Source organism: Stegastes partitus, unplaced genomic scaffold (genome assembly GCF_000690725.1).
Source record: "Stegastes partitus isolate 25-593 unplaced genomic scaffold, Stegastes_partitus-1.0.2 Scaffold125, whole genome shotgun sequence".
Taxonomy (NCBI): Eukaryota; Metazoa; Chordata; class Actinopteri; family Pomacentridae; genus Stegastes; species Stegastes partitus.
The window spans coordinates 74,513-87,222 of record NW_007577856.1 but is presented as its reverse complement, the minus strand read 5'-3'; the positions used below and the strand labels follow the sequence as shown (position 1 = coordinate 87,222).

The 12,710-nt window shown below is 42.6% G+C and overlaps 1 protein-coding gene across 1 annotated transcript in view; it reads left to right on the top strand.

Annotated features, from left to right (window-relative positions):
* The window catches only part of sema5a (sema domain, seven thrombospondin repeats (type 1 and type 1-like), transmembrane domain (TM) and short cytoplasmic domain, (semaphorin) 5A), a 131,660-nt gene that overhangs the window by 49,665 nt on the left and 69,285 nt on the right, over positions 1 to 12,710 (top strand). Inside the window, exons 5-6 of the mRNA XM_008278500.1 lie at positions 6,089 to 6,151; positions 10,133 to 10,231. Coding sequence (XP_008276722.1) covers positions 6,089 to 6,151; positions 10,133 to 10,231 — 162 coding nt within the window. The remainder of the gene's footprint in view (positions 1 to 6,088; positions 6,152 to 10,132; positions 10,232 to 12,710) is intronic.

Sequence of the window (12,710 nt, the reverse complement as noted above, 5' to 3'; positions counted from 1 at the left end):
TAAACAGTAGAAAATATTTCACATTACATGAACTTTCTAGTAGGTACTCAAACCGAATGGCAGTCCGGGTTGAAGTGGGAAGAGTCAGGCCTCGAAGAATGAGTCAGCCCTCCCTGTGGCCTTGATTAGAGTTAATATCAGGTACTTACACTTTTTTTTCTGCAGTGTCTCACCAGTCTGAAGAGGCCTTCCTTTCCCTGTCAACCTCTACCCTCATCCTCACTGATCTGGAAAACACTGTCAAGAACAAAAGGTGGACGCTTTTCTCCTTGCTCCACTTTCAAACTTGTGCAGCTGAAGTGAAGAAAAAAAAAGAAAGAGAGAGAGAGAGAAGGCAAAGGCTTAACTTAGCAGCATGCACAACTAATGAGACATTTACAGCCACCAAAGCCAATGAATTAGTGGTGAAAACAGCCGCCACAAAGCACTGTTTCCTCCTGTCTGCAGGTGAACCCTACATTATATCTCACATCTGTTCAGTGTTGTCCTTCTGGCCCCGCTCTCCCACATTCAGCTCCCTCAACTCAGCTGCTGCCAACCTTGGGCAGGTGAATCAATGCTGGCATTATCATTTCCCACTGCATTGCCAGGGCTGAGGAATGGCCAAGCCGGCTCGATGTACCACTCAGCCTTGTGTTTCTGTCAGCCCATGACCTCTTCAAATAATTATCCTTTGATGTTATTAAATAATCAAATACGGCCATCCACTCTTGCTCAGTTTCAGTTCCATCTTTGCCCTTTGCACAGCTGCTCCAATACAGTCCTAAATGAAAGGATGTTAAGTGTCTAATTTTCAGGCACAATAAGATCTTGTCGGATTCGCATTATCCTAAACAAAGTTGCTAATGTAAGGAGAAATTAAAACGGAAAAAAAAAAATCACAGCCGTTTAGAGTTCAATATCAAGATGCCGTTTCCACTCTCAATCGAAACAGGATGCAGACGATGAGGCCGAGTTTCAACAGAAACACTGTGGCACAGCATTAGTCAATAAGCACCGGGATGAGCAGGATCAGTGGCATTGTTCACCATTCAATAAAGCAGAGCAGGAGGAGGAGGAGGAAATAGTGGAAATTCACTCCAGCCTCTCTCTCGCTGTCGCTCTCCCTCTCGCTCTTCCTGCACTGGCACATGAAAACACTATCCATAACAGCTCCCCTTGGCAACAGACACTGTTTGGTGTTGAGATGTATATTCTGCCTCCATTTTTCTTTGCCTCCCCTCGTATTGTCGCGCCGTTAAGAAGGAAAGGGAGCTCCAAAGGAAACAAAAGGCTCCTTCCACTCTTGCATGTTGTATTTCACAGGCCTGTCTCTAACAATTACACTTCGTCAGCCTGACAATTAGCCCTGCTAATCAGTGGCTAACAGAAACTATCCTCTATAGCTCTGGAATCATTGCTAATTCAATTACTAGAACACTAACTTGGTCATTTAAATGCATAGAATAAAAGGCATAATTGTAATTGGAGATACAGATATCAGCAGGGTGTGTGATATCACAGAGATGATGGCATGTTTAAGCAAGAGGGCTGAGCATCCAAGTTGTAAGATTCATAGCAGGGGGTCACTTCTGCACTGACTTATCTTTTTGTAAGGTGTTATGATGATATTCGTAATGACTCAGACCTACACATTCGCTGAGACATGACATCAAGACCAATTTCGTGTGTAAATCTTTCAGTAGCTTACATCAGCAGACATCAGTCTGAATAGTAAATATTGTGCCAGCACATCAAAAGGTAATATCAGCTATTCATAAGACAGATTAGATTTACCCTGCAGGATTTGTCCGGCTCTTACTCTCAACCCACCGTTGCCGTGTAGTGAGACACACAGCCCGTCATTTCACAGAGCTAGACAGCTGTCAGCAGTGGGTCTGTTCTCTGGACCCTCTTTATGCAAAATATATTCAATATCATGTCTGGAAACTGCTGTTTTGGAATTCAGCTCCTCGCTCCCTCCTCCATCTCACTGACTACTTCACTCTGCCCACACAGTCTCCCTTGTTCTGCCTGACTCCTAAGTTGGACTCTGTTTTCTCTTTGCTGTTATTTTTTTCTGTCTGTTTGTCCCTTATTTTCCTTTTTTTCTTTCCATCTCCCTCCCTGCCCACCCTCCTCATTTGGATCTTTCCTGCACCCACCGCGTGGTGACAATAGCCCCTCAGTGTGACGAGCAGCTCCGACACAATGGTTCATCTCTGAGGATTGCACCCATTCCAGGGGGCAGCAGAGCAGGCGGACACATGAATAATAACTTGTTAGGAATTTTTCCTTCATCTTCCCTGAAGCAACAAATATCTGTTGCGAATTGTTTCTGCCTCACTCTGAAATTCTGTGTCTTAATCACGCGTAATCTTCCTTAAACTATTATTTCAGTCAGTTAGATCTTGCTTTTGGTGTCTTTGCTGGACTGTCCACCGAGTGCTTGCTGTGATCTGAGCAATATTGCTGAAAAGTGGGGAAAAAAACAGAAGCAGTCAGACAATCATCCAGGCTTTAAACAAACTCACCAGTTACCCTAACACGTTTGGAAGAGATCACAGTTGTATTAATGGAACTGGATCTTGCTTTCCTCGATAGTGCCACATTCACTCCTGTGAAAATTTCTCCCTGCTGAGCTACTTTTTTTAGACTCCCACAGGCTTCCACATTTTTTGGCCCTTAGAGAGTAAGCACAGGATTTCTTTCCAGCTAAGCTTTTTGAGATCATATGTGTTGAAGACCTGCTCTGTCGGAGCTGGCTATCTTATTGTTGTCTCATCGCAACATGAACTAAAGTAATTGAAATAAAATAAATGACTTTTCCAAAAGAATGTACTTTAAAGTTATTCTCGACTGATTGGGTGAAGTTGGAATTTTCATCAACAGTCAGTCATTTTGGGATGTTTATGTTGATTCCCTGATTTATACCTGCTTCTTTTGAAATTATTGCATGTGGAAGCATGTTTTTTCCGGCCTGTGTGCATCACATGACCCTGCAATACTGAGCGTGGCCACTACATCAGAAATGCCTCTCAGCTTTTAGGGGGCTTGTAGTTTACACCAACTTCTAATTTCAACTTCAATCGGTTCCACTTGTGTTGTACAACTTGCAATGACCTGTTGTTACAGACATTTTGGGTGTGCTAACTTTCAGTTCTACCTCCAAATAAAGTGGCTTAGACAGGTGTAGATTAAATTTTATCATCGCCACTCAAAATATGGATTATAAAATCTAAAAATAAATAGTTGTAGCAAACTTTAACTATCCTTTATCAACGATGGATAGGTGATAAATTGAACAAAAAAACTAACAAAATGGTCTTAGTAAGGTGTTGGGTCACTACAGAAGAATTTAAGGGTTGCTTGGCGTTGATTCTGTAGGTTATGAAGCTCTACTAGAAAGGTTGAACCTTATTTGGTGGTGATGACGGCAGTGGTGGTCTCCCACAGTTGAGCAATTTGATTGACTCTGAAGACCAAATCATTTGACTCGCAGCATTTTTAGACTCACCAAACCATTCAGTGACTCCTCGTGCCCTACGGATGGAGCCATTGTCAACACAGAGAGGCCACTCCCTTTAGGATTGAAATGTTTTATCGAGAGATAAAGGTTAGGATTAGTGTTAGTTGTTCATTCAGAACAACTTGGTATTGATTTGCTGTGACCTTTCTCTCCAAAGGGCCAAGTTGATCCGAACCGTGACAGCAAGGTTTTCTCACAGCTTAACAGAGACACTGGATCTCCTGACTGTCAGGGTCAAGGGTTCAGGTTTTTCTTTTAATCTCTCACACATATGTAAAAAATCTCGCCCTTCCCCACAAGATCTAGTGCTTTTCTTCGACTATCATTACAAAGCCATGATGGATATTTCTTTTCCTTTTGAGCTAATTCACCATTATCTTCTCTCTAAATTTGATCCTGGCCCTCTCTTTCAATCTCAGCGTCTTTATTTCTCCTCTAAGTCTGTTCTCCAGTTTCCTCTAGGTGACAAAGGCACAGAAAAAAAAGGCCCCTTTAAAGCAGCTTCCTCTGATAAAGCCAAGAATTATTATTATTTAACGACAGCACATTCCAGACATATTTGAGTTCAAGGCAGATTCATCTTTGGAGCACAAGGGCTGAACAATAGCATGTTAATGAGCTTTTAATGTTTCTTAATGGCACCGGCACTTGCATTTGCTTGGCTGTGATTTTGTTCTTTACTCTGGACCATTTGAGCTAGGGCTGTCAGATCGGGTGGCTTTAGTGGCCAATGACGCCAGCATATCCCCTCACCTACAGGCGTACGGACATAAAGCCATAAAGCCATAAAGTTTGAGATCTTACAGATGTAATGAGAACATGTAGTAATCTGAAAATATGCTTTGAACCATGCTGAATGATGATAAATCACATAATCGCCTCTTCATGATAAAAGCAACCACTTTGCTCCCATTAATGTGATCTCAAGTCGTAATTTTGCATTGTATTATGATTGATTTTTACACTGAACATGAGTGAATAAGGTTTCAGGCCATTAACAGGTTTTCTCCCCCCACCCCTTGGCGATTAGCGAAGGCACTTTCAGCGCCCACGTTGAATTCAGCTGCGGTGCTGTGTGTGCTGCTTGTTTCGTGTCTGCAGCAGATGCACGTCCCCTGGAATAGCCGGCTTCGGCCTGAAATGCGAACTGACGCGCACACAGAAGAGAGGGAGAGGAGCCAGCTCCCGTTAATGCTCCATATCTTATCCTCCTTGAATAGCAGCACACACCCTGAGCTCCTTCCCCTCTTTAAGCTCCCTCCTGTGTGTGCACATTCGGGTGTTTCTACGCCTCCCAAAGGCCACTAAGACGGAAAGCAAAGGCCTTGTCATAAAACACAGGGTAAACTTCCACAGCCTTCTCAAAGAGGAAATGAAAGAAGTTCTCCTAAGTGCTGAGGGGGGTTCAGCTTTCCCTTCCCCTGTTGTCCTGGCATAAAACAGTCCTGATACCAAGGTGAAATCTAATATTCTCTGTCAGTTAGCGATATTTACTATATTCCCACAGAGAGTGAATTCCTGCGCCTCTGGCCCCTTGCCAGGTTATTACTGCAGGAAAGTCGTATCTCTGTGGCAAAAAAAAAAAAAAAAAAGTTGAATAGTTTTACTTTTGGAGACTTTTCGTGACTTGGCATTCAGCAAATTATTGCACCAGCCAATTTTTCTGTTAAGTATTCCTCCCTCTGCCAGTCATATGGAGCTGGTGGCGGTGGCGGCTAATTCTGCTTGTCACCAGTGTGAGTGTCTTAGCGGCCCGGTGCGCTCCCAAGGCCAGCACTCATTTCATGAATAGAGAACTTTTGTCAATGAGAAGGACCCCCTCCCCAGAGGTCACGATAAAATTAAATGGTTGAAGCCGGAGCGCGCTGGTGTCTTCACCCTCAGAGGAGAGCAGTCGAGGTTTTATCTTCTTATTTTTCTCCCTGCTGTAATAAAATGTAAAAAGCGTCCCCCTGTTTCTTCCTCACATGTAAATCAAATTGACATCCTTCTCTAGGGACTCGCCTGTTATGTCTTAAGATCCCTTCTTTCCCCTCACACATAAATCAAATTGACATTTGGCTCTTCGCGCTCCTGCCTCTCGTTTCTTGAGGTCCCTGCTTGCTATGCACCTTAATTGAATTCTCTGTCTGTATTTAACATGGCTTATAAACTTGTGTGTGCCGTGAGCGTGCATGCGCGAGTGTCTATGTGTGGGACTGAGAGTGCAAGGGAATGTGTGATGTCAAATTCATTTACCGTTCCCTTCTGTTTTAATCCATTCCTCCCACCCGAAGTCAAAGAATAGTCGGCACCCAGAAATCAGCGCCGCAGCCGGCGTATCGACACTCATCGCTGTATGGTTTTCCATTACATTTTCTAACGGCATCTCCTGTGGTATTTGTATTGCCAGCCTAGTCACCAGACATCAAATTGACTTCAAAAAGGTGGGAATTTTGCCACAGTTGAGAGCCAGGCATTGTTTTGTTTGGGTTCCCTGAGTGGTTTTCAAAGTGCTTCATGGTGACATGGTGCCCAGTGTTTGCTTCTTCTTGATGGTTTATTGGGAGTCTTACACAGTTTTTTTTTTCACCCTCTCAGGAGGCTGAGTGGCACTGTGATGAGTTCACCAAGGGAGCCTGCTTCAGCCGGGGAAAATCTGAGGTGAGTTTAAGTGATGCCTGAACACACTTTTATACCTCTTTATCAGACACTTGTCACTATGTTGAGAAAAACAAGCTTCAGTACTGGTATGGTTAAAAAAAAAACATTTTACCCTCTGTAAAAAAAAAAAAGTGTACTTTGTGAGTTACTGTACTTAACTTATTGATTTTTATGAAAACAGTTAAAGGGTTATTATAGCAGCTCAGTGTTCCATTAAGTTCAGGGAGTTTAAGAGACAACAAACCTTGGACTCTGTGTTTCCTTCACACAATAAACTTTTTTTTATGTCAGGTAGATGCTAAAGTATTTCCAAAACTGTGCCCTGTTTTAAAGACCGCTCCTTTATTCTGCAGCTCTGTGCAACTACACTTGGACTGTCAGACATGCCTGAAATGACAATGCCAACATGTTAATGATCAGTTGTACAGTTTATTATTAGACCCCCTGTTGTTTTCTTCACAAAGTCTACATGACACTGATCATTTTGGTTGAATGAATCATAGTGGTTAAATTATTACAGCATCTTCCATAAGCCATGAAATTATAATAATTCAATACATGCAGTAAATCCATCCATCCATTATCTATACACCGCCTAATCCTCACTAGGGTCATGGGGGGGCTGGAGCCTATCCCAGCTGACTTAGGACGAAGGCAGGGGACACCCTGGACCAGTCGCCTGTCTGTCACAGGACTACACTTAGATACAGACAACCAAGCACACTCACATTCACACCTACGGACAATTTAGAATCACCAATTAACCTCAACATGTTTTCAGACTGTGTGGGAGGAAGGCAGTGAACCAAAAGAGAACCCACGTTGCACGGAGAGAACATGCAAACTCCATGTAGAAAGATCCCAGTGCCCCCACCGGGACGCAAACCGGCGACTTTCTTGCTGCGAGCATGCAATAAATGAGATTGAAAATTTCACATTAGATGGTGAAAAACTTTTTTTATGGCATCATTATTTTGTGCATAAGCTGTAAAGTCAACGGATAATCCAGACTTAATAATCACTCAACAGTGCTTAAAATAAGAGATTTCAGAGATGATGAGAAAACAGCTATCTTGGCGCAAAATGAAGAGAAATACAACAAGAGTGCGATTGCTAACCGGCAGAACAGATGCCCATTACAACACACCGTATGGCTCCACCAAGAATTGCAGAGGAAGAAGCAGAAAACAGTGGTTTAATAATTATCTCTGGCGCTGTGGTGTTTACTATGTAGCACTACATGTGAGCATGCTGTCGTTCGCTTATAATGTGCTGAAGATGAGGATGGGAATATCGGTAATGGTCATGGAAATTAAAATTTTCCCAAAGAAGCAGTGGATTCACCGACTGATGCTGCCAATCCCTGTGTGCAAGCTTAACCCAAGATAACCTCGATGACTGTTTTCCCAAATTTGACATAGTAGCTCACAGAGCCCCAGAAGATGGCGCATAAACTGTTGTTAATGTGTAAAATAATGGGGTTTCCCTTGACGTCTTGTTAGGATAACAACAATACGAACAATTACAAACTAGAACGCAGCAGCCTCCGTGATTATTCAGCGTTTTCCTGAGGGTTTGGTTATCTACAAAAATAACACATGAATGAATGCTGTTTACGAGTGAAACCCAGATGTTGGACTTTCCCACCAGCACATCAGCGCAGCATAACAGTTATGGCTTTAAAATAAAAAAAAAAAGGTGCAAATCTTCTAAAGACCAAAATCACAGATCTCCTTTCATTTTTCACAACCAAATGGCAGCCTAAAAAAAAAAAAAAAAAAGAAACATCAAGTTATGATGAAACACAACGAGGCCTGAAAGCAACATGGGGTTTTTCATTCAGCCGTAACATACAGACTCACTGGGATTCTCCGCTTTGTATGTGGGATTGACCTCAAAGAGGATTTAAATGAACTTACTGTGAAGTAAAAGGCTTCCCAACCACACCTTAACTCTTATTTATAGGGCTTGTACAAAGGGAGTTCCTATTGTTTTTGTAGTTTCTTTCAGTGCGGCGTATGTTTTTGTATGTGGTTAGTTGGCATACTCTTGTCTACGAAACAGATGGTTTCGAGCTAAACTTGACTCGTAGGTGAACTGCCCAGCCCTGATCCCTGTGTGCGTGTGTGCACCGCTGTGTATTTATCCTCCTGTGAAAGGTGGTTAGGGACCCATAATGGGCATGCATGGGCTGGCCGGCACAAGATAGCAGTTGTGAATTACAGACCAAAGCTACCTCAGTCCTTGAGAGTCGCTGCTGTCTGGTGGAGCCGAATTGTTTTGCTCACTGTTCCCCTCTGAGGATCAGCTCCTGTGATGTACACTAAGAATAGCATTAAAAGACTTCATTCTCCAGCAGCTGACAGGGCTTTCGATGGTTTATTACCTAGCTCAACGCGCAGCAATATACCATCGCTTAAGCTATTACACAGATACCGTCCCTGTGCTTTGAGTGAATTTACAAGTGATTGTATTTCTTTTTTTTTTCTTCTTCTTCTTCTTAATGCACGCATCCACTCTTCTTTTTGTATTTGATTTATTTCAACTGGGAGAAGAAAGGAGAGTTAAATGGACTTGACAGGGCTTGATTGCTGCCTCTGTTTTGTTTTATAATGCAAGAGCCAAGCACAACAGCCTCTGTATTACAGTACAGACGTGGAACATTTGTCAGGAAGTTTTCATAAACAAGTCAAGACTATGAGGCTGGGCAAATATTAAATATGACATTATTTACCGTAGAAACAAACTGCAGAGAAGAATTGAATTATGCAGACCCCCTTTCACAACCCACTCCCCGCTCCGTCACCCACACACACACAGTGTACATAACAAGCTGCGCAAACAGCACAGATATATAGGCACGCATTACAAGTGCGACCACTCATGCACACATCTTCTGTTTTGAAGGCGCACATATAAACGCATACACACATACTTAGGCCGCGCTTAGCACCAGGAAACGAGTTGTTTTACGAGTCAACCTTCATCTTGATAGGGGGGAATAAAAGCCCTCGCCCTCCTCCCTTCCATCTCTGTTACGATGCCCTCCACTCCTAAATCAGACCCTTGAGAAGGGGGGGAGAAGGGGGAGGAGGGGTTGCCCTGGGCACCTCGAGTGGCTCAGACAATAGCAGATTTACAAGGTTTTAAATTTCTACGAGGGGCCCTCACCAACCCAGCCATGGCCCCTTTCAGATGGAGGGGGACCCTATGAGTTTATTACCTTGTCCCGGGACAAAAACAAATGCCGCTCTCTGACATGAATACTGACTACTGTTGTTACATTTACTACAAAATGACTTCAGCTGATGGAAATCACCGTCAAACCTCCACAAACGCCTGACCGAGAGTTCATGACGTTCAGCGGCAGTCAATCATTCCATCAATCACTCACTCCGTCAGTGCTGCTGCATTTGTTGAGTGCCTTTAACCAAGTGAGCTGAGCGGCTTTTGCTTAGAAACCCAGGCCAAGACCCTCAGAAGAGGGGCCAAGAAAAGAGTGGCGAGCGTGTACTTCACCATAATTTAGAGAAAAGTGGTCTGAATTGTATTAATGTAAAGAGCAGGCTTAAAAGAAACATGATTGAATGAAGTGTATGAGAGGCACACACTTTCATTTTCACTTTTTGACCAGTCAACAAAGCCAACGCAGTGTTTTAAAGCTAATTCTGAGTGGTCCTCTCCCACGCCCGCCGCATTTATCCGTTCTCCACCTTATTCAGATCCCTCTGCAAAATCAGCTCCCTGCTGAATTAAGATGTTACATTGCTAAGCCGTGTGGGCATTAGCCTTGATTTGACTCTGTCTAGCTTGGTCACGTTGTAGAGCAGGCCTCCCGTGGTTTCAGGTGTTTTTCTCATTTATTGGCATAAAGTGTAATTTTGTCTCTCTGCCTAATGCTGCTGCTTGTCAGCGGATAGATAATGGCGCTGCTGGTAACTGCTAACTGTGATATGTGTGTTTGCTGGTGTGCTTCCACAGGAGGAGTGCCAGAACTACATCAGGGTGCTGCTGGTGAATGGGAACAGGCTGTTTACCTGTGGAACCAACGCCTTCACCCCCATCTGCACCAACCGAACGGTACGAGCATTTCTCCCGGTTTCCTTCTTGCTATTTTTATAGTATATCATTCTGACTGATAGATGTGCACACTGAAGTAATTTTGCGAAGACCAAATGCATTCTTCCTCTTGAAATGCAGATGAATTCATGTGCATAATTCCTAAAGGTTCTTCTTCGCCTGTATAAATGGGGATAGTCTTAATTTATGCTCCCAATATTTTTACCCTGTGTTATAAACAGTGGCATGTACTCTTACAAATTTAGTTCCCCCAAAAATGGGCCAGTAGCATTTGCACATTGTCACTTAACTTCTGCTGCTTGACTTCAGGGAATAAGGCTCATTATGAAATTAAGATTAGCCACAGAGGAGGTGCAAATTCTGCACTCAGGACTGGCCCACACACTATAGGGTGAAAAAAACTGCATAATTATGCATTTGGAGTAAATTATTCCTTCTGCACATGAAAATTGGACAACTACTCTCTCACCTAGCAAGTATTTGGGCCAGTAGTTTGCTTGTTTTTTAAACTCTCTCTTTCAGAAATGCTGATTTGAACAGACAGTCAGCCAGAATAAGAAAACAACACGATCTGTCAAGGTGCAGTTTGCAAATATTCCGGTTCTTACACAGGCCTGATGTATGAACGTACGACATATACGTGGATTTGTTTATTTGAAACCAGCATTCAGAATGACGCAGGTGATTTACCAAATAAAATATTTAAAAACTAAGCAGTTCTCAATATATGCTTGCAGCACTCTACTGAATTATGTGTATCAGAGGGGATGTAGAAGTAGGTGTTCCTTCATTACTGTCAAATAAGTACTGGCCTTCTTTAATAAATATCTTTCACTAGACTAGACCAACTTTTTCCATCGACTGCTTTGTCGGTGCAGCATGGAAGCTGACAGCATCTAAAGGAGGCATTGTTCTGCAATAACAGTGGTATGTCAAGCCTGTAGACATTGCAAATGTGAAGACTGAATCCTTATTAAATGAACCGACAATGTCAGAAGGAAACAACAAGGTTGATCAGCACATTTAATCAAGCTGTGATTGATTCATGATTTTGATATCCGGGATTCACTGTACAAGATTTCATGGCTCGTCTTGCCACCTGCTGTGCAGTCAGGGATGTAGACTAATTATAAAATGAATCTTATTAAGCTCTCTCTTTTGGAAGTCGTGTTCGCTCAAACTTGTTAAGCGTCCTAATCAAAATATTGCCTTAAGCTCATTACTCCTGATAATCATGGCGTTGGCCTCCAAGTAAACACACTCCTTGTCTCATCGGTGCTGCTTTGCCCTTCTTCGTGAGCCGCTGCGATGATTTTCCTTCTATTCTTTCATCGCATTGTCTTTGCTTCTTCTATATTTCACTCCAGTGCGATGCAGTGTTTTCACGCCTCGGTCCTCTGCTCCTTCAAAATTCCCTGTAGCTCTTAATCCCGTGTTTTAAAGGGGTGTTTAGTCAGACTTTTCAGCTTGAATTGCTATTGTGTTTCAGTGGGCTCTTGACGCAGTGGGGGCAACTCCAGCTTTTTCTTGTATATTAACCAGTTTGTAAAACCAGTTTATGAAAGCACACTGTGCTAATGACCATATTTCTGGATAACTGAGCTGCCAGCTGAGAACTTTTATTTGTTGGTGACTAATGTTCACTGAAGTTGAGTATAAAGCAACATTTGAAATGTCATCGTGTTGTTCTTACCTTAGAACAGTGCCACATCAAATATTTGGCTCTCCTTGTGTTGGTTTTTTTTTAGGAGGTGGTGGAGGAGGGAAGAGTTTACTATTATGATGACATTTGTTTTTGTCCAAAAGCACTGCATTCAAAGGTCACCAGCTCATAATGACTGTTTACCGCTGTGAAAATACATATAGTTGAAATGTCATGACATTATTACAGCCGTATTTCATCAGGCGCTGTCATATTTACCCACTGAACGTCCGTTAATGTGAAACACGGGCCGGGAACAGCAACAGCAATAGAACGATGCTTGGACAGATTTATTGTCAGTCGTGGTGATGAACAGAGAATGAGCGGAATATTAATAATTTAATAAGCGCTCAGAGGTTATAGATTAAACAGTTGTTAACTGTTTGAGGTTTGACCGACTCTCTCTAATTGCTTCATTTCATTGTGTCCTCTTTTTCTGCAATGGCTTAATTAATTAAATACCTGAACGGAGAATTAGTTCCAGCAATTGCTTACCTTGACACATCCTACACCTCATGCTCACGTAACGGCAGAGGGTGGAAATGTGTATTAAAGCTAGAGTATGCAGTGTTTTCCAGGGGCATTTTTTTTTGTATTTTTCCAACAGCAATCAATAAATCAAGTGCTCTGATAATAAACAGATAAAAAATCTGGCCTGTAAAAAGATAGCTGAATCATTGCATTCACTACGCAGGAGATGTTTGAATGACATACCTGCAATCTCCGACAAGGTGAGGCGGACACATTGGTAACAACTAGTGAGTTAATAGCACAAGT